Below are 26,895 nucleotides of genomic sequence, written 5' to 3' on the forward strand. Positions count from 1 at the left end.
TCCTCCTCTCCTGTGAACAAAGGATCGGTCCACTTCTCAGGCTTCTCATGAAGTTTAGAGTCGACAGGAGGAAGTGGGCTTTAAATGGCTCAGTCCCAGCGTCCCCTCATGCCTGGGACCGCTGACCCACTGGGATTCTTGGGGGCCACTATAGAGCCTGTTTTTAAAGGGGATGTGGCGGCCAGCTCTGGGGGCACACGTTCCTGTTTGAATTCTGTCTCCGGGCTCAAAATTGGCCCCCAGAAAGCCTTTGAGATGGACAGGGAGCTGGACATTCCCAATTCGGTTGCCCTTGCTTGATGTTTACATGCCACTGTTGGGTGCTCCTGATTGTGTAGCGGGTCCCCTGAAACCAACACACAGGTGCAGACACCCACATGCCATCCTGCCAGAGCCCTGGGTTCTCAGCAGGACTCTTTGCTGGGGTCCTCATGCTACAGCCACCACCTGATTTTGTCGATAAAGTTTTATTAGGACACAGCCATGCCCGGCCGAATATTGCCACAGAGGCCACCTGCCCCACCATGCCTAGGACATTTCCTCTCTGGCCCAGAGGTGTGCCAGGCCTGCACTGGGCTCTTCTGGTGGGGAGGGACATTGTTCTGGCCCCTCCTGATCTCTCCCCCACCTTGCCACGACCCCCCAGAGTTTGCCTGGTGTCACTGGGAAGCTTCCTGGCAGCCCGAGGGTCCCCCAGCACCTGTCCCTCTAGGGCCTCTGAAGGGCTTTGTACATGACACTCGGGATGGCATGGCAGGGCCCTCGAGCACGGCTGTGTTCGCCCCCCAGGCTGCTCCTGGAAAGGAGGGATCAGGGCCCAGGCTCCACGCTCTGCACTGAGGTGTGGTCAAGGGCCCTGGGCGTCCGGGTGAGATGGGAATGAGCCCTTGGTAGGTGCCAGGCGGGGCCAGCCCTCATCCCCACTGCAAGGCCTGAGCGTCCAGGAGCCCCGTGCGCAGCTGGACCCATCAGTCCCCACCCTGTAGGGCCGTTGAAGAGGGAATGCACACCTGTCACCTCTTGGTGCGGGGGCATCCAGGTTCCTGGCGATGGGGATGGGGTGAGATGCACCTGATGGACCTCCAGGTGGGAAGCTCCTGGGACACCCTGGAGGGCTCTGGTGGGAGACATGGCATTCTATCTGCACCGAAGGGGGCTCAGGGCTGAGAAGCCCTGGGACGGGTTGGATTTGGGGCACGTTCCCCAGGGCCCCACGCGTGTTGAGTCCCCGCTGCGTCACTGTCTGGCCTGTGGCGCCTCACCTCTCTGTCTGGCAGGACTCAGGCAGAATGGAAGTAAAGGCAGGACCTTGTCCCAGGACATCCAGGCATGTGGCGTGGTAACCAGGTGGGATGGCAGGGTTTCCCCCTGGCAGGATCCCCACCTCCTGCACCTGTCCTGACTTGGTCTTCTGGGGCAGCCCCTAAGACGCTTCTTCAGGGAAGAGGGACCGGTTTGGCCAGTGGGACCCTGGCCCTGGGAGCATATGCCTGCACGTCCTGCCCGCTCACACCTGCCTGCTGGGGTGGCCATGCCTGCGCCCGCAGCTCACGTCAGAGCCCACCCCAGGAGGCTCCCAGCGACCTGTCAACCTGTGCTGTTGGCATGCAGCCTGGGGGTGAGGGGGTGGCAGAACGCTGCTTCAGTACCATGTCCTGCTCAAAGGCCACTTGAGAGCTAGGCTGAGCCTGTGGTGTGCGGTGGGATAGGAAGGAAAAGAACAGAGTCTAAGGAGCCTAACTCACTTCCAGATTCACCCGGAGGCCTGCATGGAGGAGGCAGCACTGAGACTTCATTCACCGAGCTTGAGGGTTTACCCTAACATTCATTCACACCATCAGTCATTCAGCAAACACTTTACAAACGTGCATCCCACGCCTGGCACTGGGCCTTCGGAGGGAGGGAATGCAGCTGGTGGGCCCCTGCCTGGGGAGCCCCTGCTCTGGTCGGGGAGGCAGTGGTGGCAGTGGCTGCCTGGCGGTCCATGAACTGGTGCAAGCCAGAGCCAGAGGCCTCCTGAGAGCCTGGCAGGGAAGCCCGGGCCAGGGCCAGGGCCAGGGCCTCCGCAGAAGGAGGGTTTGGGGTCCAGGCTTCATGTGGGGGGCTTGTAACATGGGAGGGTAGACGCTGCCTTGGGACAGGAGAGACAGAGGCGGGGAGACCAGGGGAGTGGGCTGCAGTTGGGGTGCAGGCCTGGTGGCCCCGGCAGGGGGACCAGCCTCTGGGGAGGTGCTGCAGGCACAGGAGTTCTGTGTGGGCCCAGCCGAAAGCTGGCAGGAAGGGACCTGTTTCTTGGGGTTCCCAGTCCAGATCTGTTTTGGAAAAAGTGTCAGCTGAAACCCCAAGAGGCTGGGGACAGCCTTGGTCCTGCTGTGGGACACAGGTTTAATCTCCAGATGGCTCCTGGATAGGCGGGCTGGCGGCTGTGTCTAACGGGGACAGCACACTTGGGGCTTCGGGAGACAATGAGGGCAGAAATCTTACCCACCGGCCACACCAAGTCACCCATTGTTGTGTCCCTTGGGCTGGGATCCCATGGCTTTCAAGAACTTTTTAAAGAAATGAGACTCAGCTGCCGCGGAACAAGCCACAGGTAAAGAGTATAAGACAGCGTGAGGCATGGGGTGGCCACGGGAGCCCTGGGCCAAGGAGGCCCAGTCTGGTGGGGAGGCGTCCACGTACCCGGAGCCGGACGGGGAGGCCCAGGCTATGGGTCTGTGAAGCGGGTGTGGGATCACATCCACGCTCCTTCTGTGGTTTGTGCCCTGTTGTGGCTGCCAGGGGAGGGGCTTCCAAGGCCCTGCCAACCAGCTGGGCAGTGTGGACAATGGCAGACAGGGTGCTGTGTGGGGGCCTGAGGGGCAATGGTTGGGGGGCAGCTGTTGCCGTTCTGGTGAGAAGTGGCGGTCCCTGAAGGGCTGGGGTGCTAGGGAGCCTCATGGACCTACTCCTGATGTGGCAGCTGCCTGCTGCAGATGGGCCAGCCATGTCCCACCTGTGCCGGGAATCACCACCCCCAGCTCCCTTCTCTCCAACATGACAGGGTTTGGGTGATGCCCTGTGGGCTGAATGGTGAGAGAGACGTCCCTGTGCTGACACTAGTGGGCGTGGACGTGACCCTCTTTTTAAAAGAATTTTTTCAGATGCAATTCCATTAAGGATCTGGAGGTGAGAGGATGAAAAGGAAACTCTGAGCTTTGAGTACATTTTTAATTATGTTTTAAAAATTAAGACATGAGGCCGGGCATGGTGGCTCACGCCTGTAATCCCAGCACTTTGGGAGACTGAGTTGGGAGGATCGCTTGAGCCCAGGAAATCGAGGCTGCAGTGAGCCAGGATCATACCACTGTCCTCCAGCCTGGGTGACAGAACAAGACTCTGTCTCAAAAACAAAACAAAACAAAACAAAAAACCAAAAAACAACAACAACTAATATATGTTTTTGACCAATACCTAATTCTGTTGTTTAAGAATTCAAAATCTACCAATAGTGATCATAAGTAATGTATTAAATACTTACATAGTACAGCAGGTGTTGGCCCCCCACAACATTGGTTTCCATCCCTGGAAGCTGCAAATGTGACCTGACATAGAAAACACCCCTTTGCAGCTGAGGCTGAGGGTCCCGAGAGGCGTGATTGCATTATCCAGGGGGCCCAAGTCCAGTGACACGTGTCCTCCTAAAAGACAGGACAGATTCAACAGAGGAGGATCCGGCCACATGCTGCACAGCACGGGAGTGATGCCGCCACCCACCCAGGACGCGGGAGCCCGCAGAGGCTGGAAGGCTGAAAAGGGCCCTGTCGCCCCCACCCCCGAGGATGACGTATGGCCTGATGTGGCATTCCTGCCTCAGGACCATGGCACCGAGTGGTGGCGCTGGGGCCCCTGGAGTCGGCCAGTCTGGGCACGTCCCATGCTGTGTCTGAGCCTCAGTGTCCCCATCGATTGGTAGTGCCTCCTGAACCCCAATCCAGGGGGCTTCCGGGGGGCAGCCTGGGACCAGACGTGCCTCACCAGGGCTTCTGTCTCCTCACCAGGACTTCCATGATGTGACACCTTCCACATGGGGTTCAGAGGGGGGAACCTGTGCCTAGTGTCCAACCCAGCGTGGGGCCCTCGGTGTGGGCCAGGGCTCACCCCTTTGGGAGGGGTTGGGAGATGCCTGGCCCAGGCTCCATCCATGCAGAGCCAGGAAGCAGGTGAACCTGTGGGGACCTTGACGACCTCCAAACCCTGCTGAGGCTGCCTGCTGACAGCCACTGGTGAGGGGGGTGACCAGCTGGTAGCTTTTTCTGAGGTGCAGAGTCAGCCCTGGGGAACAGCCCTGGCAGGCCGTGAGGCCTCTGCCCCTGGGCGTCCACATCTCGGGGCTCTGAGCTCAGCAGCTCTGGAGCCGGCAGCCACATCAGGGATGGAGGGAGACCTGCTGGTGGCCCGTGAGTGAACAGGGGAAGCCTGTCCTCTCCAGCCCCCAGTGTTTCCCTCGTGGGGCACATGGGATTTGGAGGCATTTGGAGTCTCCCAGGATGACTTTTTTTTTTAAGCCCCTAGAAGTGGTTTGGGGTTTAAGCATCAATATTTAATCTCTTGAAGTTACACATTCAAGGCCCTATCCTGCCTTCGGCTTTAGGTTCGCTTAACAAACCCATTGTCTGCTTATCAGCCTGGCGAGGTCCCGTCCCCAGTAGGGGTCTTTGAACATTGCTCGATCTCATTCACCAGCCACGGGGAACATTTTGAACCCTCTGATGCTTGCTCTATGAATGTTGTTTGCTGTTTGCTTTAAAAAAAGTTTTTTTTTTTATTCTGATAAAATACACATAACACACAATTTACCGTCTTAACTCTGTGTCAGGTCACGGCCCAGTGGCAATAGGTACATTTACATGGTTGTGCAACCGTCACCACCATCCACCCCAAAACTTCTCTCCCAAACTGAAATTCTGCACCCATGAAATAAATCCCACTCCCTCTCCCCGGCCCCGCCGTCCTGCTCTCCGCAACCGTGGATCCGTCCTCCCCATGTCCACAGATCCCCTCTCCCTCGGCCCCGCTGTCCGCTTCCCTGCGACGGTGGATTTGGCTGCTCTGGGCCTTTGCGCTTCTGTGACTGGCACTGTGTGTGGTCCGGTGTCCTCAAGGTGCCTCTCTGCTCATGTCCTTCCATGCATGATGCTTTCAGACTGACAAAACTCTTCAAGTATTCACGTAATTTTTAATGTTTACAGATTCAAGAAATTAAGCATACGGTCACGAGAGTGCAAAGTTCTGTGAAACGCTCCAGTGGTTACAGGCCCCGGGGTTTCAGCTTCGACCCTGGGTGAGTTCCATGGTGCAGTGGCTTCCAGCTGGAGTTCTAAGGGCACCCCTTAAGCTGCCCACGTGTCTTTGCACGTGAAGTAGGTGGCTCTCCTTAAGGTTCCTCAACTTTATTGGGAAACATCTCAGGGTTACAAAACACCCCCCATGGGCTAAAGAGGCTGTCACTCACTGTGTGTGGGGCCTGTCCCCGAGTGGGCGTGGAAGGCCAGAGTCCCGGCACAGCCCCCACCCGGACTGGATTTGCTTGGCGGGTCACCTGGATCAACCAGGCCCATTTAGGAGCACTGCTCAGGGGCCCTAGTGTGTGCGGCAGGGCAGGTCATGGAGTCTCCAGCCTTCAACTCGCTTTAGCCCCAGGCCATCTGAGCTGTGGAGCCCACCCAGGCCCGCTGCCTGCACCCCGGGGGAGCCCTCCCACAGCATCTCGGGCTATGACCCTGGCAGGGTTCCTGCATTCTCCCGTGTTCCCGGGCACCCGGGGCTGAGATGTTGAAATGATGTCGGATAATTCACCGGGTGCCTTCGGGGCTGGTGCTCGCCGTCACTGCTCCTGAGGCCTATTTGCTGTCAAGGGGAACAAGTAGGAGGTTGTTTTCTGGGGTGTGGTGGGCTCCCCGCTCATGCAGCCCCCCCCCCCGCATGACCACGCCCTCTTGGGAGCTCAGGTGGGACAGCATTCAGGGGACCACATGACCTGGGGGGGGTCGGTGTCTTCTCTCCCCCACCCCTTCGCTAGACTGTCCTGCTTCCCACTCGGTGTCCAAAACACGCATAGGATTCGTCCTCTCCCAGGGCCTTAGTTTCCCGGCTCTGCAGAGTGGGGGGCTGTGACTGCCTGGCCTTGGAGCTGAGGCAGAGGGGGTGGTAGGTGGCCCTGCAGAGGCAGGAGAGGACACAGGCACCCCAGGCCCTGAGTGCCTCAAGGGCAGGGACCCCAGCTCGGCACCTGTGAGGTTCCCAGCTCCGCCCGAGACAAGAATAGATAAAGCGGTAAATAAGATAAAACTCTTTTTATCTGGAGTAGATAAAAGTAAGCTTTGTCATATAATTCCTTCTGAGGCTAGCACGGTATATCAAAATATCGGAAGAATCATTTAGCCTTCAGAATATGGCAAGGCTGACAGCCAGCCTGGCCCATGGGCACCTGTCCCCACCATCTGCCTGGCCTGCGGGGGAACATTCCTCAGCCCCTGCTGGCTCCCAACCCCTGGGCCTGGAGCCCTGTCTTCTGCCTCAGCCGCGATTCCACTGCACGGGACTTTCCCAGGCACCTCTGCCCAGGTGGTTGGGGTGGACGCCCACTTGGGTGCACACTCTGTGGGGGCTGGTCCAGGACCACCCACATGCAGTCTTCCCTGGCCACATCCTGTATTCTCCCGCAACACCCAGTCAAGAATCTTCCTGCTGCAGTAACTCCACATATCTGAGCCCGCTGTGTCTCCTGAGCACAGGACATGGGCAGGAGAGGCCCCTGCAGCTGGAATCCGCGCCATGAAGCCCAGGCGCGTGGCATTTGCAGCCAGTCACCAAGTTTCCAAGCCCTCGCCTGCGGCCTGTGAGTGCCCACCCTGCACATGGTGCTAACCAGCATCCATCACTGCTTTCTTTTTTAATTTAATTTAATTTTTTTTTTTTTTTTTTGAGATGGAGTCTTGCTCTGTCACCCAGGCTGGAGTGCAGTGGCGCGATCTCAGCTCACTGCAACCTCCACCTCCCTGGTTCAAGCAATCCCCCTGCCTCAATCTCCTGAGTAGCTGGGATTACAGGAGCACACCACCACCCACGCCCAGCTAATTTTTTCGTATTTTTAGTAGAGACGGGGTTTCGCCATGTTGGCCAGACTGGTCTCGAACTCCTGTCCTCAGGCAATCCTCCCGCCTCGGCCTCCCAAAGTGCTGGGATTGCAGGCGTGAGCCGCCGCGCCCGGCCCCACCACTGCTTTCTATGCTGTGGCCGAGGTCACCAACTGCCACTGTGATGGACGGCTGTCACCCAAACAGCACGAGAATCGAAAAGCCGTGATGGCAGATGCAGAAGGCAGCGTCGCCTGTGGTCTTTTAGAAGGGCAGCCGTGAAGTGGGGTTATCTCAGCTTCCACGTTGCATCACGGTGCCCCTGTGAAGGGCAGAGGAGCTGCAGGCAATTCTGTTCACTCGCCTCTGCCTTGGAGGAAGTTTACAGTTTTTTTTTTTGAAAGTTTAAAGCTTTCAACCTGGGCCTGGAGGCTGCAGGGTCAGCAGACCTGGGTCCTGCCCATGGCCCCCTTCCCTCCTCAGGCCTCCATTTGCTCATCTGAGAGTGGGGGGAGTGCAGCGCCTTCCGTGCAGGTCACTGAGAGGCTGGGGCAGTGGCGTGGATTCGGGTGCATGACTCGCAGACATGGCTGTCGCTTGGCTGAACGGTGGCCCCTGAGGTGTCTGTGTCCTTGTCCTGTGAACAAGTTAGGTTGTGTGGCCAAAGGGGCTTTGCAGGGTGACTGAGGGATGGCTCGTGAGAGGGGAGGTTGTCCTGGGTTATCCGGGTGAGCCCTCACTGTGATTGTGAGGATTCTTCTAAGAGAAGCAGGAGGATCTGAGTTGGAGGAAGAGACGGGAGGATGGAAGCCAGGCTCGGCGACGGGAAAGCTGCTGTGCCACCCTCACCGCAGCCCTATCCCTGCTCACGTGCACCGAGACCAGAGCCTGGCAAGTCGTCTCATACCGAGGGTCAAAGGGGCCCAGGGCCCAGCCTCCAGGGACCCCAGCTATGCCGGGTCGGGGAACCAGGCTGCAGTCCTGTGTCTCCTCCTCAGTTTACCCCAATTGTGACCTCGGAAGCCCTTGGAGCCTCAGTTTCCCTACTTGGAGCATGTGTTTGATGATAGTGTGGCAGTGATGTCACAGTCTGGCAGGGTCTCGTGGGGGTCTGTGTTACTGTCTGCAAAGCACTGGCTGGGCCGGTGGTCAGTGAGCAGGGGCGTGGGTAGCGGGCAGTGGCCTGCAGCCCCCAGGAGCACTTCCTGTTGCTGGACAGACAGCAACTTAGTGGATCCTTCCCAGGGCCCCTGGTGGGTGGTGGGTTTTGCCACATCTTTGCAGGAGACGGCACTGGGAGCTTCCGGCTTATCCAAGGCCTCAGGGTGAAGTCAACGCTCGCTGCTGATTCCCTGCTGGACGTCAGGTGACACTTCCCTCCACAGCCTGGGAAGAAGCACCTGTGGGCCACTTCTTTGTGTTGATGAGGAAACTGAGGCAGGGGAGCTGCCTGGGTCACCAGTGGGCACTGCATCTCCATGTGCAGATGGTGCCCTGGCCCTCTCTGCACGCCGTGGGCCTGGGGAGCAGGCAGGTGGCATCTTCTGCCCCGGGCAGCCCGGCTCTGCTTCCTCGTGGCTGAGCCAGGCTGTGTCTAATCTCACTTCCCTGCTCACTGCAAATCAAAACAAACAGACGTCCAGGAGGGTTAAGTGTGGCAGTCATGGCGGAGGGAGCCCTGGTAGGGTGGAGAGAGCCAACAGTTGCACCAGCAAGGGGCAGAGACCCAGCCCAGCCCTGGGGCCTGCAGGGTGTGGGGCCAGGGCCTGCAGCTTGGCACAAAGACTCTTCTAAGAACCTGGAAGGAACCCTGCTCCGGCAGTGGGCAGCGTGCTGTGTGCAAAGTGAGCCAGTCTGAGCCCATTCCCAGTGCCCGGAATGGTGCCCAGTGCAGATGGGCACTCACCCTTCCAACCAACCTTTGCTTGTGTCCCCGTGAGATCCACAGATTCACCCTATGGAGGGCTCCCCACAGGGTTGGCCCGGAGGCTCCAGCTGTGTCTGTTGAACAAATTACTCTGCATCCACCCCGTGCTAGCGCTGTGCGGATTATGGTCCCAGAGACAGATGAGAGCAGGGGTGGTCAGTGTAGGAGCACCCGGAGGGAGCCTGGCAGGGCCTGGACATCCTGTCCAAGCTGGCCAGGAGCAGTCCTCAGAGCCAAAGCAGCGTGGAGGGTGGGGGTGCAGACAGCGTCCCTGGCTGGAAGCACCGCGTTTGCAAATGCCAGGCAGCTTATGCAGCCAGCGCTTTGGGCAGGCGGGAGTCAGGGGGACTGAGGCCCAAGGAGGGGCAGGGCTGCATGCCAGCCTTCCAGGTGCTCCTGGGAACCACATGGCTGATCAGACTTGTGCTTTGGGTCAAATGTCCCAGTGGGGGAGTAACCTCAGGGAGCAGAGGAAGGGTCATGGTGGTGGGGATGAAGCAGCAGCATTGGGGCTTAGAGATTAAATGAAGGAAGTCCCACGGGGCTGATCACCTACTGTGCACCAGGCTGCGTCCCGGGCGTGGACTGCAGCCCACAGCCCCACTCTTGGGGTGCTCATGGTCCAGGGGGTGGACAACAGACTCTGGTCCCAGCGGTGATGCTTGAGTATAAAGGACACAGTTGGGGGTGTTGTGGGGGCCAGGGTCAGACATCAGAGCTGGCCTCTGCCTATGAGACAGGGCCCGCCGGCAGGACCCTCAAGCTGGGCTTTTAGGCTGGGCAGCAGCAGGTGCACGGGCCCTGAGGTGGGCCGGGCTGGGCACAGTCAGGACTGGCAACAAGGGCCGAGAGGAGCTGGGGTGATCTGGGGCCATCGTGGTGTAAATACTGGGGCACGACATGGAGGGTTCACTGACTGGCTGGGTGTGTGGGCTGGGGGCGCCGAGGGTGGAGGTGGGCACTGTGGTCAGGGGGAGATGAGGATGGATGGGCAGGGTGCAGACAGGGGCTGGCTGGGTTCGGCTCTGCAGGTAGAGCTGACCAGTGTGGCAGGGACAGGGTGTCGGTGAGGCAGGTGGCTGAGGAAATGGTAGCTGCAGGTTTTGGCCCCAGTCCCAGCAGCGGGACTATGGCTGTGGGGAGGGAGGAACCCAGGGAGGGGGCCTGAGCAGGGTCTTTGGCTGAGTGAGCCCTCAAGGGCCTTTGGGTAGGGCTACCAGAGGCCAGGAAAGGATTGTCCTGTCCACAGGAGCTTGGGGAAGGCGGTGAGGGGCCAGAGCCCCACCTTCCCCAGAAACCTCCGTGCAGCAGGAGGATGAGCCGAGGCAGGCTGTGCTGGGAGGTAGCCTATTTGTTGTGGGCTCTGGGGGCCTGGGGAGGGTGGGCTGGGCTGTCCACATCTGGACAGGTGGAAGAGGATGGGTTCTGGGTGGGGCTGACTTCAGGAGGCTGGATGAGAGGCAATGCAGGGGGCCTTCTGGCTGTCCTGGGGTGGGTTAGAAGCCACTCAGGATGGCAGGATCTCAGGGAGCGGAGGGAGCCTGGGGCACCCTATGCCAGGCAGAGGATCTATGCCGGGGCCCCCAGGGTCTGTGTGTGGCTTTCTCTGTTTGTGTCTCCCCTGGCCCTGGGGGCCATGTGGCCACTTCCTGGCTCTCCGGTCGCTGAGGATCCACGGGGGTCCTTGGAGTGTCCGGAGCCCGCGGGAATCCCCCCAGAGGCGGGAGGAAGGCCGGGCGGGCCCTGGAGGGTACGTTTGCAGTGGCAGCAGCTCCTTATCTTTATGGTTCCGGGGATCAGAGAAGGCGGCCCGTCTTTTCTCTGCGTGCCCACAGGCCCAGAACATTGGCCCCAGGGTGGGGCTCTGTGCGCCTTCCCTTTCATGAGTTCTGTGGCTCGGCCTCGGGGCCTTGGAGAGGAGGAAGTGAAACTGGAGGAGAGCGGCCCACAGCCTGCAGCCTGGAGGCTCCTCTGGGAAGCGGACGCTTGGTGCAGGTGTCAGGACCCCCACCTGGCGGGCTGGCTTCTGTGCTGTGACCACCAACACCCCTGCCCTGGGCCCTGAACTCCTGGACAGGGGGCGTTGACTGCTCTCTGGAAGTGATTTGTAAAATCAGCTTTGTAGAGACGTAATTACACACCGCAGTTCATTTGTGGCTCTAGGGCCCTAAGTGGCTCTAGGACGTTCAGAGTTGTGTAGCCACCACCACCATCCACATCCAGAACATTTAATTACCCCAAAAGAAAACCCCATGCCCACAGCAGTCCCGCCCTGGGGCAGCCACCAGCCTGCTTTCTGTTTCTGTGGCTCTGGCTGTCCAGGGCGTAGCCACACTGCAGGTGGTCAGCAGGTGGTCACCTGTCTGTGTCTGGCCTTGGCGCCATGTTTCTTGGACCCATCCACGTGGTGGCATGTGTTGGTGCTTCGTCCCTTCCCGTGGCGGGACAGCATCCCTGGTGCGGACCTACCTCTAGTGTGTGCTCACCAGCTAATGGATGGCTGGGTTTTCAAAGCACTGTCTGTTCCTACCTGGGGGCGGGGCTGAGGCCAGGGGCCCCTCCACTCCCCGGGTGCATCTGTGGGATGGGCAGAGGCCGTGATGCTGACTGCCGTGTCCCTGTCTTGCAGCTTCCTCATCGTACTGGTCTGCCTCATCTTCAGCGTGCTGTCCACCATCGAGCAGTATGCCGCCCTGGCCACGGGGACTCTCTTCTGGATGGTACGTAGCATCTGAGGGCATGGCTGGATGTCATGGCTGCCTTGGAAGCTGGCATCTCCCTGGCGCTGGGCCCCATAAGGTGGGGCAGAGCCACTCCCAGCCCCTTGCCCACACATTGGTCCTGCCCTGATACAGGGGGCACCTCCCCAGCCCCCACACTTGCCAAGTGACTTGGGATGTATGTGCCACAGGCGAGGACCAAGGACTGAGAGGAACCTGGAGCTGGTGGTCTGAAAGGGCTTCTTGGAGGAGGGGCTTCCAAGCTGGGCTGGAAGGAAGGAAGGAGGAGGTAGGGTAGAGCTGGTGGTGTGGCCAGCAAAGGCCTGCCCGAGCCTTCGTGCACAGTGTCCCTGGGGTCTGGGTGACTCTGCTCCTGGGTTATGGCTGGCACACGGGCCCTGCTGGTGTCCCAGCAGCAGCCCCCACCCCAGGCACCTGGATGGTCCCTTCCATTGGCCTGAGTGGTGTCTGTGCCATTTCTGCCAGGCAGGTGCTGAGAGCAGGGCAGGGCAGGCTCATAGCCTGGTGGGAAACCCCAAAGTTGATCTGGCCGTGAGGCTGCCTGGAAGGTGGGGTGCAGGGGGCCAGCTGTGTCTGGAGCCCACGGGGTCCCCACGGAAGCCACCTGAATGTGGGCCGTGAGCAGCAGGACTCCGGCAGGACTGGCTCTAGCACCTCTCTGTGGCCGGGCTTTTGTGTTTTCCTGTCTTGTCGTGGAATAGTTCTAGTATCTACAAAGGAAGAGAGAGTCACGACTCAGCTCCCGGCATGCACAGGCAGATCTGGGCTGGTTTCATGCTGCTTTCTGGCACTGTGTCTTCCTGGCCAGGGGAGCCCGTCCCTCCGGGGTCCAGAGTCCTCTCGCGATGGCCTCGGCAGTGGTATCCGTCTCATTTCTAGGGAGTCCGTTTTACCTTTCCTTTGTTGCTTCTGGACCTTGAGCCATAGCTGGAAGAACTCACCTGTGGTTTCCTCCAGCCCTGACCAGGTTAACTGTGTGTGCTCCATGGTGGCTGGGAGTTTCCTGGGTAAGTGGTGTGAGGCACAGGCCTGCTGTCACTCTTCCCTCGTCTTCCCAGTTCTCCCAGCACTATGTTTTCCACAGTCCATCTGTCCTGCCTGACTGGAGGGGCCGTCTTCTCTGTAAACCAGACGTCCAGAGGCAGTAGGAAGGGTCTGCTTTGGGCTTTTTCTATTCTGTCCCACTGGTCTGCTGGACTTTTCCTTTACCAGGGCCCTACTGACTTGGTGGTCCCGGTACTAAAGTCAATTTCATGATGTCACTTTGTGCCTCAGCAGGGCTTTCTTTTTCGGGGGTTTCCTGGTGGTGCTTGCAGCTTTGCTTTTCCCAGTGAACGTTACCATCACCTTATCCAGCCCCGGGAAGAAACTCGAAGGCCGCGGGTGAATAAATTGGGGGAGACTGACATCTCGGTGGTCTCCAGGAGCATGGTGTGTGTGTTTATGGGCAGCATTTTATGGTTTCGTTATGTAGATTTCAGGCAGTTTTTAAGTCTATTCCTCATAATAATAATATTGAGAGAATAAGTTGTTATTGTTGCCATCACATAGGGAGTTTCTAGTCTATCATGTTTTCCAGGCACTTTTCTGGCATCTGCGAAAGCTGTTAATTTCTGCTACAGCCTGTGGCCCTGCTACTTCTCGTGACTGTGGTCGTCGAAGCTTTTCCCTCTGTCCTTTGCATCTTTTGCGTTTCCAGATAAGGGATGCCTGCCAGGAGGGCAGATTGCTGCTTGGGTCTGTCCAGGGCTGGGGGTGGTACCTGCGGCCCGCTGGGCCCTCCTGGCTTCTGTGGGCGGGCCGGCTGCCAGGCGGGGGGTGTGCACCTCCCGTGCTCAGGAAGGGTCCTTCAGGTCCGATGCCTGGCATGGTTTTACGGTGACCATGTGGATTCTGGTCAGGGGTCTTTGCTGCTTCTGTGAGGTGCTCCTGTCAGTGAGGGGCCCCCCTTGCCTTCCTGGAATAAAACCCCTTGGTCCTGGCGTGTGAGTTTCATGTCCTATCACATTGTACTCTCATGCTTTGTTCAGACTTTTGCACTGCCCCTTTGAAGTGGGGTGTGTGTGTCATCTTGTGGTGCCATCTTGGTTGGGGTGAGGCCATCCTTCCCCCACAGGGCGATGTCCAATACTCTTGGCAGCATGGGCCTCATGTTTTATGGGGTCCCCAAGGTACCTGCCCAGGATCCCCAAGTCCTCCTCACCCACCACAGACCTGGCTCTCAGGTGAGCACCCAGCCAAGTCTCTGGCCATGTCTAGCAGGAGGATGTTCTGCCCCGGCCAACTGACAGGGTTGGCTCAACTGCAGGAGTGGGCACGGCATGTCCTTTGCTGGTTCTGCCATGGGGCAGGTCTGTGGGGGGTCCCTGACCTGGTAGTTGTCCCTGGAGGGCCTGGGGCCAAGGATGCCAGTGGTTCCCAGGCTGTGAGAGCCGCGCTGCCAAACATTCCCCTGGAGAGTCTCCGTGTGAGGCCCTTTGTACCTCTGCAGGTGTGTGTACATGTGTGTATGTGAGTGCCCACATGCACGGGAATGTGTACACGCGTGGCTGTGTGTACACGCATGTGCGTGTTTATGGGTGAGCTGTGTGCTTAAGTGTGCATCTGTATCTGAGTATTATGTAAATGTGCATACACATGAGCACGTGGGGACTTTCACGCATGTTTGGCTCTGTTTCAATGTGTGTACATGTGTGCACATGTGCATCTGAGCATGTACATGTGTGAATGTGGCCACATATAGGCACATTGTAGTGTGCACCTGTGAGCACGTATTGTATGTTTATGCATGGCTGTGCTGTGTGTATTTATGTATAGATATGTGTCGCTGCGTGTGTGTACCTATGTGTATGTACGTGTGTTCATGCCTGTGTTGTGTGTGAGACGTGAGATCCTGCCTGTCCCGTCCCTCACGTACTAACCTGGATCTAGGTGGTTAGCCCCTCGCACCCAGGTGGCCTGGGACTTGCCTGGTTTTAAATGGAGCCCCGGTGCCAACGTGAGCCCACCCAGGTGCTCCTGCCCAGCCAGGGCTGTCTGTCAGCACCACAGCGTCCAAGTTCAGGTCCTCACTTCCTAGGTGGTTATCTCCCAGGCAGCTGGGAGGGCGAAGCCTGGAGAAGCCTGCACCCAGGCCCGACCTGCAGGGACCTTCAGACGTGCCCTGGGCTCCACGTGCCCGTCTACAGCTCGAGAATTAGACGTGCCCTGGGCTCTCCACATGCCCGTCTGCAGCCCTAGAATCACCAGCAGCACCCCAAGGCCCCCGTGCGGCATCTAAACCAGGCAGGGGACACGGGCATGGAGCAGACCAGGTAGGGTTGCTCCCTAGGATGCAGCCCTGCCCAGGCAGGAGGGCAGACCCTACACAGTGCTGAGCTGTGCCCCCAGGGAAGCCTCCAAGATGGTCCTCATCCCAGCAGCCCTGCCCACTGTCTGCGCATCCCTGGGGTCTGTGCGCCACCTGGTGGCTATTTGCTGAACTGTGGCCACAAACCCCTGGTCAGCAGGAACCGGCCCTTTCACTGCCCTGCAGCTCCCTCTCCTCCGGGGTGGCATGGCAGAGAAGCAGCCCGTGGCCCCAAGCATAGAGCCCCCTTTCTGCTGTAGTCCCCCTTGCAGTCCCCTCTGCCTTTTCCACTGCTTGGAAGGCAGAGAGACCCTGGCCGCCTCCCTTGTCCCTTTATCTGTCATGCCAGCTGCCTCCCTGCCACACCTTGCGTCTCACCAGGCAACCCTGCAAACAGCAGCTGGGGAGGACTTTCTAAGACAAAAACCTGATCATTCCAGAAGCTCCCTGTGACATTTAGGCTACATTCCCCAAGGTGGTGCCACGTTCAGGCCCGTCACCTGTAACACTCCCCACCCCACCTCACCCAGCCTGGGCTCACTCACTCCAGGCCAAGCCTTGGACATTCCTGGCTGCCCCAGGGCCTTTGCACGCCCTCTGACGTGGACCTGGCTGTCCTCGGGAGTGTCAGCACTCAGCCTCTTGTCAGGTTTCAGGCCTCTGCTTGGCACTATCCTGCACACCATCCCCGCCGACTGCCCTGTTCTGGGTTCATGGGGCTCTGGGAGGCTCACAAGCATCTGTCTGCCTCAGGCCATTCCACACTCCCTGAGGGTGGGACCCCGTGGCTGCGCTAACCCCACAAGCTCTGCATGGCGCTTCCTGGCCGTGCATGTCCCTCCCTGCATCAAATGCATAGGCCAGAGTTGCCCAACGAGGACGACCCAGCTTGGTATGTGCTCCCGGCTTCAGCTGCCCCTGCGTGATGGAGACACCCTCCCACTTGCCTTGCCACACTTCCCAGCAGTCTCTCGAAGCACTGGCCGCGTGGAAACAAATCCTTCAAGGGGATTTGAGGGTCCAGCTGTCACTCAGTCATGGCCATGGTGGGGGCACGTTGGGGACACAGCAGAGAGTGAGGCAGCCGTGGGCCTGGCCTTGACAGGCGGATGTACAGACACATCAGGGCCGAGACTGAGGCGTGGGCTCTGGGTGGGGAGACAGTGACCACTTGCTTGGAGGAGGGGGCGCTCAGGTGGGAGGGGCACAGTGAGAAGGAGGTAAACTGGTGCTGGCGGGGCAGGCAGGGACCCCTCCCAGGGCTCACAGCTTCCAGCGGACAGCAGGCACAGGGCTGTGGGGATCAGAGCACAGGCAGAAGTCACCTGACAGCAGGTTCCCGAGGCTTCAGGCCTGGAGGAGTGAGGACGGCTGTTGGGTTCTTGATTCCAGCAGAGGGAGGCTGTGCAGGGTTGCAGGAAGGACGGTTGGGGGCGCTGCGGGGAGGTACGAGAAGCAAAGGTGTTTGCAGCCCTTGGGGCCAGGCGGCGGGAAGGCCTGTAGACGCCAGAGGGCGCTCGTGCTACATGCAACTCAGGAGCTGCTGGCACCCGCCAAGGAGTGCTGAGCGCGGGGAGCCCAAACCACAGCCTTGGGGAACCCAGGAGGGGCCGGGCGGGTGCAGGACCCGCATGAGGGATTCCGAGAGCACGATGTTTAAATGTTGGGGGAAAAAATGGATCAAAGCGATGTGTTCCTAGGGAGCCCCTGTTTTCTCGTTTCTTTTCGTACGCCCAGCTTTGCAGTGCCAGAAAGCTGTTATCTCAGCACTGCTAAGGAAACCCCAGCGCGGCCTCGGAGGGATTAGGCATTCTGCTGAACCAGGGATATGCGGTGGGCCTGAAAAAGCCATTTCGGGAGGAATCTGGTCTCGGCTGGAGTCCGGCCGGCACCGTGAACAGCACGTGAACACCACGTCGGAAATCTGCTGGGCAGGGAGATTTCCTCAAGGCCTCCCAGGGAGGAGAGCCACTTCCTGGGCTGCAAAGAGGGCCCCAACCTGGCTTCTGAATTCAGAGGGGGCTGTGTGTGCACGTGTGTACGTACATGCATGTGCACGTCTGTGTACCCATGTCTGTGGAAGTGGCACACGTGTGCATGTGTGCACTCAGTGTACGTGTGCGTGCCTGTGGGTAGCTCCGTGCGCACATGCGTACACATATGCCTGGTGTGTGCGTGCACACGTGTGTCTGACGTGTGTGTGCTTTGCGTGTTCTTGCCTGGGAAGGAGTTCCCGGTTTGGGTGGCTCTCCTGTTTCTTGCCGAGGCCGGCTGCTGCCAGAAACTGGCCCCCTGCTCTCTGCAGTAAGAGACCCTGCCCTGGCCCAGGTGAGGGCCTGGCTTTTGTCTCCAGGATCACAGCTTTTGTCAAACTCCACACAAAGAGAGAGGCACTCAAAAGCACAACACAAACACGGCTAGTCCGCGCCTTTGGTGGTGAACATACCAGGGAATTGTCCTGCAATGCCTGTGGTTAAAAAACCCCGTGAGCTGCGGCCCCGGAGGCCTAGGGGATGAGGTCATCGCTGAGGCTCCCTCCCCTCTGCTGAGGCTCCCTCCGCCCCGCCCGGTGGCCCACCCCTCCCGCCAGCTGCAGCCTCCACTGCCTGGGTTTCTGCTGCCCCTTCAGCACACAGTGAGGCCTCAGTTTCCCTCCCAGCTCAGAGCAAGGCCTCAGTTTCCCTCCCAGCAGCAAAGTGAGACCCTGTAGGGAGTCTCTGGGCCTCCGTGACGGCCCTGGGCGGCCCTCTCTGTGGAACAAGGTCGGGTCCTGTCCTCAGCGCCCTGGCCTCCACTTGCTCAGGGCGCCCGCAGGCCCGCAGGTCCTCACCTGGTGTTTTTCACCTGGGACCCGCAGCTGCTCTGATGAGGAGCCTGCTCTGCGCACGGCCCGGGGCGGTTTCCCGCAGCACCATTTCTGCCGCTGCCGGGAAAAGACGCAGAGCAAAGGCACCTTTGCCCAGGTTGGGGAACCAGTGGGTGACTCAGGATTTTCCTCGACCCACCCCGAGGTCTGATTCCCTCTGCAGCTGCCGCCCGCTGAGGGTTGTCTTCCTCCCTGCCTGCCTCGCCCTGCCTGGTGAGCTCCTATGGGTCTGACGAAGCCCCGTCCTGCACACTTGCTTCGGGGGCGACTCCCCACTAGACTGGTTGCCCAGGGACGGGGGTACCCACTCCCTCCTCAGGGCTGCAGGGTGCTCTGGGAAGAGTTGTGTCCGTCTGTGGGCCTGTGGGCTCACTTGCCTTTTTGTCCCTGTCACTTGGGAGCTACCCAGCCAAGACCGGTCCCCACCACCCAGGCCACTCTGAGGCTTCAGAACATGGTGGTCTTCTCCCTGGCAGGGTTGTTTCCGCCTGCATTTGTTCAGCCAGCAAATCTTTATTAAGCACCTACTGTGTGCCAGGATCTATGTGCAAGCAGGCCATGGGCTCATGAAAGGCAGAGCTGGACTGAGATTCTGCACCCCTGGGATCCTCACTGCAGGGCCCTGTGTATGTGCGGGCTGGAGCCCTGGTTCCTGTCTGCACTGAGCCCCTGGAGCTAGACCCAGAGGACTTGACAGATGTGGGCCCTCCGTCTGCACAGCCCCCAGGGCACGGGGCGGCCTGCAGCTCTGCCCGGCCAGACTTCAGGTCACTGCCCCATGAGCCTGTAGGAGAAACTTCTCACTCATCTGTCCTGAGACCTGCCTGGAGCCCACCCCAGGGAGACAGAGGCTCTCGGGGCCTGTTCAGGGTGAAAGGACGCTAGACACTGGCCTGCAGGCTTTGGGCGGGTAAGGGTAGCGAAGGTGAAAGTGGACCAGGGGCAGGTGGAGCAGGGTAGGCCCAAGTGTCTGTCTGGGGCAGTTGGGGACACCCAGGTGGGCTGAACTTCAGCTGCCACCCAGCTTCAGCTGCCAAGGCTCCTCCCGGGTCAGGGTCGACCCCTGATGTCCTGGCAAGAGTTCCAAGAACAAAGGCTCAGAATCCACCAAGCGGAACTTGAAGCCACTGCCCTGTGGGGACAGGAGAAGTGACTTGGCCGGCTCTCCGGAGCCCAGTGTTGATCACTGAGGACCACCGGATACAAGTCCCTCCTGCCTTCCCCTTTAGTGACGCTGAAGCTGTTGAAATCCCCATCCACCGGGAGCTCCTGGTCCTGGGGAGCCCTGTGCAACCCACTCACTGCCTTTCAGAGCCCTGTGGCGTCTCTCTCATGCGCTGGCCGTAGAGCTTCCTGAAAGCATCTCTGTCACCCACTCTGCACCTGAGAGAGGGCGGTCAGGTGACTGGTACCCCCTGAAGACCTGGGACCAGGCCCCCTGCCTCTGGGAATCCATCAAAACGCTCCCTTCTGAGGCCGCTTTGCTGGGCGTAGGATCAGCCTTGCTTTGAGGGCTGTTTAGGAGAGGAACCCCGGCGTTGCTGCTCCCCGGAGGCAGCCAGTGCTTGTGATGGGCACCCTGCCTCAAGTGTTCTGCTTCAGGGTGTGGGATGCACAGCTGGGGGGCAGGGGCGCTGCTGAAGCCACAGTCTCAAAGCCTGAGGCCCACGGGGCATGGCATGAAGACCCGGTGGTTCTGTTCCCCCGGGACAGCCTTGGTCCAGCCTCACTGGCCACATGCTCTGCCTAGCACACCTGCTGCTGTCCCCAGCCACCCAGCCCCATGCACAGGCCATGCGGCGACAGGGGCTGCTGAAGGAAGGCTGGTCCGCTCCCTGCCTGTGACAGGAGCTCAGGCACAGGGCAGCAGGGGCGCTCAGCTGGGCCGCGGCTCCACGGTGTTAAGGGATTCTAGAAATTTCCTGCTGTGCCAGGCTGCAGCAGAGACTCCGGCCCCATCAGGCTTCCTGTACTTGGTGATAAACACACCATCCGCACTGCCTGCGGCTCTTACAGGAGTCTCTCGTGCACCATTGCTCAACCCCTGAGAGTTATGGAAGGAAGGGAGGCTGGGGTGGGTGCCCCGAGTGCCTTGTTGGAGTGGAGGCTGGCGCTGCCCTGCCCCACAGGGTGGCTGGCAGGGCTCAGCAGTTGCCTGGCCTGTGGGGGCAGAGGACCTGGGGAGACATGCTGAGCCCTCCCAGCGAGACACTGAGGGTCGGGAGGGTAAAATGTGATTTTGAGGCCACCCGCTACGGCTTCTTGGGACCTCCCTCTCTCAGGCGGGTCTGGAACCCAACAGAGCTGGTTTGGGCCACAGCAGTGGCTTCCCAGGCTGGGCTTCAAAACTGGACACAGGGCGTGGCTCTCCCTCCCAGCCTGCCAGAGGGACCGCTGGGCCTATCTCCAGCCACGTGGGTCGCGAGAGTCGACCTGGGCTGCGTGATGGGGGACCCCAGGCTGGGCGGCTTAAACCGTGGAGGTCGCCCTCTCACAGCTCTGGACGATGGAGGGCCGAGACCCAGGTGTGGGCAGGGCTGGTTCTTCTGAGGCCCCCAGCTTCTGAGGGTGGCTAGCAACTGTCTTCTAGATGTAGTACCCCAATCCCCCCGAGTCCCTCCCTTTACCTCACAGGGCATCCTCCCTGCGTGTGAGTCTGGAGCCAAATTTCTCCTCTATGTAAGGACACCAGTCTTACTGGATTGGAGGCTACCCTACTCCACTGTGACCCCCCTCCTAACTAATCATATCTGCAGGGACCCCATTTCCAAACAAGGTCTTACTCTGAGTACTGGGGATTAGGGCTTCATCATATGAATTTGAGGGCAACCCAGGGGTCTCCAAACCATGGCCCACAGGGTGGCTCCCTGTGTGTGTAAATAAAGCTTTATTAGCACACAGAACCACATACTTGAGGGCCTAATGCCTCTGGCTGCTTTGTGCCATGGCAGATTTGAGTCCTGCCATGGAGACCATGCAGCCCACAGGGCCTAAGATTTCTACTACCTGACCTTCCAGGAAAGGTTTGCCACGCTATTTATTTAGCAGGATAATTTTGGAAAGAGCAGTTGCTAGGGGCATTTAAACTTGCATTCGAATTAGTAACAATTTTATTTTTTGGGAAAATAGAAGTGGGAGAGCGTGTGCCCCGGGCCAACCCACCGTGCCCCACGTTTGTACAGTGCCCAGGTTGGCGCAGGGCCTTTTGGTTCCACAGTCTGTGTCTTTCTTCCTGGGTGTCTGAATTTTGATTTAATCTCAGGCTTGTCAGAACGAGCAGCTCCCAGGCACCCTCTGCCAGGTCAGCAGTGGCTTTCATCTTCTGCCATTTGCTCTGCACGTTTCTCTCTATATGCAAAAACCTATATGGGTTTTGTGGGGTTTTTTGTTGTTGGTTTTTTATTTTTATTTTTTTGAGAGAGAGAGGGTCTTGCTGTGTTGCCCAGGTTGGAGAGTAGTGGCATACTCACGGCTCACTGCAGCCTCGGTCTCCCGGGCTCAAGTGTTCCCACTTCAGCCTCCTGAGCAGCTGGGACTGTGGGTGCGTGCCACCATGCCCCGCTAATTTTTGTATTTTTTGTAGAGATGGGGTTTTGCCATGTTACCTAGGCTGGTCTTAAACTCCTGAGCTCAAACAATCCTCCCACCTCGGCCAACCCAAAGTGCTGAGATTATAGGCATGAACCACTGCACTCAGCCTGCTTTGTTTTTATCCTGAGTCATTTGAGAGTAAGTTGGAGGCAGTATGACCCTTTCTCCCTATAAAGCCCGTGTATATCCTCTGGAATGAGGACCTTCAACTTAGCCAGGGTGTCCGACTCTCAGGACACCGCTGTCCATTTCACAGCCTGCATTTAAGGCTCGTCACTGGTCCCAGTGATTGTGGCTGGTTTTTTCTCATTGCACATGGCTGTCACGCGGTTTCAGCTTCTTTGACCTGGAGCAGCCCTGCCCGGCCTTCCCTTCTTGGTGTCTCTCTTGGGCAGGGAAGGGCGGTGGACATGGAGGCTTGGGGACAGTCCCCTGGCCCCACGGATGTTGTGTGGACAAGTTGGAGGGCTCACAGGCCCCTCTGTGGGGCCCAGGGCAGAGGCAGCAGGCAGGCCGTCTCCACCACGATGGACATCATTTATGCCCCAGCCAGGTCCCCTGTCCCAGGACCGCGGTTGACAGGGTTTGGATTGGCTGCGTTCCTGTCTGAAGGCAGCTGCTTGGGAGGAGGACAGCTGACATTCTTTCATGCGAAATCTGCTTGCGGGAGAGTCGTGAAAGTGGGAATCCTGGGCTGGAACCGGAACGTTCCCCGAGTACATAGGAATCCTGGGCTGGAACCGGAAACTTCCCTGAGTATACGGGGCCTTGTGTGTGGAGGGGCCCTACGGTGAATCGTTTTCTGTAACAAAGGCTTCCTCTGTGCAGCCCACACACGGGCCTCACGTTATCTTTTGCAGGCCAGAATTGTCATATATATCAAGTTTGTTCAGAACAAGATGGGGTGGGGTGGGGGGCAGTGAGGGGCCTGGGGCAGGAGGTAGAGGAAACTGCAAGATTTTTAAAACCTTCTCCAAAAACACGTAACCCGATTCTGTCCAAGCGATTTGTGAGAATGGGGTTGACACCCCTGGGCTGGAACCTGGGAACCCACCCCTGGGCTGGAACCTGGGAACCGCCAGTCAGCGTCTTTCCTCCAGGAAGGCTGTGCAGAGGGAAGGCAGTGAGCCCCACCTGGGTTTGAGGAACCTAGGGCTTCAAGGGAGGCGGTCTCAGCCCACGGTGCTCCGGCCAGGGGTGGGGCAGCCGAGGCATGAGTGGACGATGTCCCGTCGGCAGCCCGTGGTCCCTCTGGGGGGCAAGGTGCCTGTTCCCCATTGCTCCTCCATCAGAACACCTCCTCCAGATCTCCGCCAGGTGCGCCCCCTGAAGGAAAAGGGGATGGGGGCCTGGCTCGTGCCTGGTGGCAAGTCCTCTTGGGCCCCAGAAAGACCCCATAATGGCCAGGTAGAAGCTCCTACCTGCTGCTGCCTGAAGAGTCTGGGGCCCTGTCGGCTGGTTCCATCGTCTTCCCTGTTTTCAAGCCACAGGAGCGCAATCTTGCCAGAGCATTGAGTGGCTAGAGGAACGGGTTTATGCTAGGCAGGCGCTGGCATCTTAGACAATACCTGACATCTTTGCGGGAGCTCTGGTGAGAGGCCCCACAAGCGTGTGACCCTGTGCGGTCTCCACCGCGGCAGCCTGGGAGCCAAGCCGATGGCTGTGCTGGCTGTAGGGAACACCGCCATGGTGCTCTGCTCTCTGCAGCCCTGGGTCTGGTTGGAAGTTGCGTCCCTGGTAAAGGGCGGCCGCGGCTTTCCAGCTCTCCCAGGCCAGTTCCCGTGTTTTCTCTCCCGCCTTCCCCATAGTCCAGGACAAAAGTCAGACCTTGGTGGGGGGGCGCGCCTGCTGCAGGGGCCCCCAGGCTTCTCCATTCGGGTTTAGTGGGATTAGAGTGTGCGGCCATGGGGACAGGTGTTTCCTTTATGTTCTGCCTGAGGGCTGGAAAGAGCCTCATCAGTGAGTGCGACGTTCGGTGGGGGTCTCTGGTGCAGGGGAGCCGGCGGGCCGGGTTGGGTTAGGTCCTTGTTTTCACATCTGACCCTGGCCAGCTGGAGAGCCTCGCTTGAAGCGCAGGGCAGCAGCTGACACAACACAACGGGACGGGCTGAGCAGGCCGGGCGCAGGCAGGCTTGGGGGAGCTGGCACTGGCACTGCACGTGGGGCTCCTAGGGGGCTGCCAGGGAAGTCATTGGGGGATAAGAGGATCCACCATGTGGGGCCCACTGGCCATGGAGTACTGCACAGTGGGGTCCACCCGCTGTGTCCCTGAACAAGGAGGTAGCCTGAGGTCTCCTCTGACGCTGGGCAGCAGCCTGGGGAGGGGGCTGGGCAGGTGCCAGGGGAACCCCCTAGAGGGCATTACATTCAGATGAGTTCTAATTATGTTCTTGGCTTCCCAGGTCACACAGAGTGAAAACCAGAGGCCCTGGCCGTGCACCATTGAAGTGTGTCATCATGTGACTTTGCAGGTTGAGGGGACAGGGCTCGGTGCGGCCTCACGGGGTCAGGAGCCACGGCTCGAGCACCTCGGATCCCAGCCCCCTGTTCAGGGCCAGGCCTAGACAGCTCTTCCCACGAGATTTTCTTTCTCCCGGGTATAAAACTGGCCAACGGGATGCCTGGTGGGATGACTGGGGTACCTGGGGCCAGGGGCAGCCAGCAGCCTCCTCAGTAGCTTGTGGGAGATGCTCTCAACCCCAAGGTCAGCTCCAGCTGGCCTCAGGAGGAGTGGATATTCCCTTCAGGTGTCTTTAGGACCCTGGCAACTGGGGACAATAGTCTCCTCCCCAAATAGGCAGTCTTGACTCCTGGCCACTTGGGAAGGTACATTCTGGTCCTCTGGGCCTCACAGCTTTGTGCCCTCTAGGGTGGCAATGGGAGGCAGAGAGCACAGCCTGGGCACTTGCTGTGAGGGGACTGCATTTAGATTTTTAGGTGAAGCCAATCCCTGTGGGGCTGAGAAAAGTCCTGGGCGGCTGTGAGCTGGTGGTGAGTTTTCCAGACTTGGTCATGGTCAAGGTAGTTGAAGTCGGGGGTTGAAAAACACACTCGTGTCCAGCCCAGATGCCTTATGGAGAAGAGGATGCACAGGCACACACGCACAGACGTATGTGCACGGATGGGCGTGTGGACGTATGCACACATAGGTACCCATGTGGACACACTCACGTGTGTGTGCACGTTCAGGCTCAGACACGTGCCTGCATGCACACGTGCACACCCAGCCCTGGACCTTGGGCAGGCAGGGAGCGAGACCCCCTTGGGGCCGCGTTCCATTTGCACATTTAATCCAGAAACTGTCAGCATGGGAAGCCTGGATGAGAACAAAATGTCAAGTGTGTGCCGAGAGGCGCAGGCCAGCCCCTTTTCCTGGCGGGGCGATGATCTGGTCAGTTTCCGAGCACCGTGTGCTGAGAATGCAGCATTTGGTGGGGAACCTGGGGGAAGGGCGGGCGTCTTTATTTCATTTTAGCTTTCTTTAGCGGGGCCTGTGTCTCTTCTCACTGACCATTTTCTGAAACTGGCTGGGGAGGGTCGGGGATGGCTGCCGTCCTCGGGGGAGGGACTGAGCTGGGCCCTTTTCGTTGGTTAGTTCTCAGTGTGGCCTACCCAGCCAGGTCCCTGGACCTGGCGGTGGCTATGAAAGCCTGGGATTGAGGACAAAGCCATGGGGACGCCTTTTTCGGGGTGCTTGTGAGCAAGGCTTTGTCCCCACCGTTAGGATACCCTGAACGTTCCCAGAAAGCCCCCTTCTGCTCAAGTTCTCTTGCTTCATCTCAGGCTCAGGTGTTTTGAGTTTTTTTTTTTTTTTTTTAAATGAGGACATCTGTTAGACCACTTAGGAGTTCTAGAACCTTTGGAAAACCCCCTGTCATCCCGGGAGTTTGTAAGAATTTGTAGTTTCTCCCCAGAGTTCATGGAGCCCCTGTCAGAGGCGCTGAGGCCCAGGTCCTGTGGCTGGTCCTCGCATAGACGTCAGCTAAGGGGGTTTGGGGGCCAGTCGGCAGCCTCTGGAGGCCTCTGCACCCCTCCTGTGAAAGGCCGGCGCAGAGCTGCACCGTGGGGTCCCCTGGCTTGGGGTGGGCCTCAGAGGCTGTCGCCGTGCCTGCCGTGGCTCTCCATGGCCCTGGAGCCTGGGATTGCAGAAAGACTCCCAGACCTTGCTGGGGAAACTCCAGGATATGGGGGTATCCAGACTCCTGAGACTTCCCCGTGGGTCCACACACATCACCAATCCTCTCTGCGCCTCAGCTTCCTCATGTGTGAAATTCAGGTCATATCAGGACCTCAGTTCCTGGGGCTGTGCCGAGGGTGTGGGGACATTCGGCATGAAGGTTCTCAGTCCAGAGCCAATGGCCAAGAGGGCAAAAGGGTGTTGGTGGACGATGCCTCCTCCCCTGGCGGGGGCGGGGAAGGAAGTGCTGGGGGAAGCAGGTGTAAGGGGCCCCGTGCCCACCAAAGGCGCGCTAATTGCGAAGGAGGGGCCTCAGCCAGGAACCGCCATAGCCTCAGTTTTATTTATTCTGCTCACTCAAACAAAAAATCAGCTTTGTTGAGGTATAATTGGCATAGAGTGGAAGGCCTTGTTTAAAATGTAGGATTTGACAAATCTGGACATGGGTGTACGCCACAGGACCATCACCACAATTGAGACAGCAGGCACATCCGTCACCCCAAGAAGGCTTCTCGCTCCCGTCGCTGGCCCCTCCTCCGCTGCTCCTGGCTCCGGAGGGGACCCCTGGTCTGTCTTGTCAGTGTAGACGGTTGGCGTTTTCTGGGGCTTGCTGTCAGTGCAATTATGCAGTGTGTGGTTTTTATTGTCTGGTTCCATATTTGAGAGTCATCCAGGCTGTGGCATGTAATAATTCATCCCTTTTTCATTGCTGAGCCGTATCCCATTGTATGGACGCATTGCAGTCTGTTTATCCACTTGTGTGCTGGCGGACTCTGTATAAAAGTGTTTGTAGGGACTTATATTTCCTTTCTTCATGGGTAAATACCTAGGTATAGAATGGCTGGATAATGTGGTGAGTGTATATTTTTAACTATTTAAGAAACTGGCTAACTCATCAACCCTTGACATGGTCTGTCATTTTCATGTTAGCCAGTCTAAGAGGTGTGTGTGGCATCCTGCTCTGGTTTAGCCAGTCTAAGAGGTGTGCGTGGCATGCTGCTGTGGTTTTAACTTTCATTTCCTAAGGACCAGTGATGTTGAATATCTTTTCACGTGTTTCGTTGGCATCCAGGAAACATCTTTGGTGACATATCTTTTTAAAGTTTCACCCATTGTAAAATTGGGC

General features: G+C 58.7%; 1 protein-coding gene across 4 annotated transcripts in view; it reads left to right on the plus strand.

The window, feature by feature from the left end:
- Positions 1–26,895, plus strand: part of KCNQ1 (potassium voltage-gated channel subfamily Q member 1) — a 404,939-nt gene that overhangs the window by 71,244 nt on the left and 306,800 nt on the right. For all 4 annotated transcript variants that reach the window (XM_016920191.4, XM_016920192.4, XM_024346905.3 and 1 more), the window contains exon 2: positions 11,675–11,765. In XM_016920191.4, coding sequence (XP_016775680.1) covers positions 11,675–11,765 — 91 coding nt within the window. The remainder of the gene's footprint in view (positions 1–11,674; positions 11,766–26,895) is intronic.

Source organism: Pan troglodytes, chromosome 9, assembly GCF_028858775.2.
Source record: "Pan troglodytes isolate AG18354 chromosome 9, NHGRI_mPanTro3-v2.0_pri, whole genome shotgun sequence".
Taxonomy (NCBI): Eukaryota; Metazoa; Chordata; class Mammalia; order Primates; family Hominidae; genus Pan; species Pan troglodytes.